Source organism: Morone saxatilis, unplaced genomic scaffold, assembly GCF_004916995.1.
Source record: "Morone saxatilis isolate NCDOM2014 unplaced genomic scaffold, NCSU_SB_2.0 Contig3, whole genome shotgun sequence".
In the NCBI taxonomy this organism is placed as follows: domain Eukaryota; kingdom Metazoa; phylum Chordata; class Actinopteri; family Moronidae; genus Morone; species Morone saxatilis.
The window spans coordinates 166,672-167,055 of NW_023339873.1; the positions used below are offsets into that span (position 1 = coordinate 166,672).

General features: G+C 55.5%; 1 protein-coding gene across 1 annotated transcript in view; it reads left to right on the plus strand.

Moving 5' to 3' along the window:
- The first annotated feature begins 84 nt into the window (after positions 1-84).
- Positions 85-384, plus strand: part of foxa1 (forkhead box A1) — a 3,748-nt gene continuing 3,448 nt past the window's right edge. The window contains exon 1 of the mRNA XM_035674260.1: positions 85-194. Within this exon, the coding sequence (XP_035530153.1) occupies positions 129-194 (66 nt within the window). The 5' untranslated portion in view covers positions 85-128. The remainder of the gene's footprint in view (positions 195-384) is intronic.

Here is a 384-nt window from a genome sequence, read left to right on the forward strand (position 1 = left end):
CTCGGCTCGGCTCGGCACGGCACGCTTTCACCTGGACCGGGACGGACTCAGACACACAGCCCGGGGACAGGAGCAGGAGGACAGGAGCGGGACCTGCAGGATCCGTGTTCCGGCTGCGGGCTCCCGTCATGCTGGGCACGGTGAAGATGGAAGGGCACGAAGCTCCGGACTGGAGCGGATACTACAGCGAGGAGGTCGGTCACTCTCTGCCCGCTGCAGCGCGCCTTTTACCGCCACAGTGAGGGTCTCACATCCGGGTCAGACCCGCCCGGACCAGGTCCTCTTAGATCCGAATTAGAAGGAAAATTCAGTAAAAGTTGAGATCAGTTATTGTTTGAATGGAAGAAACTTTATTGGTATTTATTTCATATTATTATTATTATT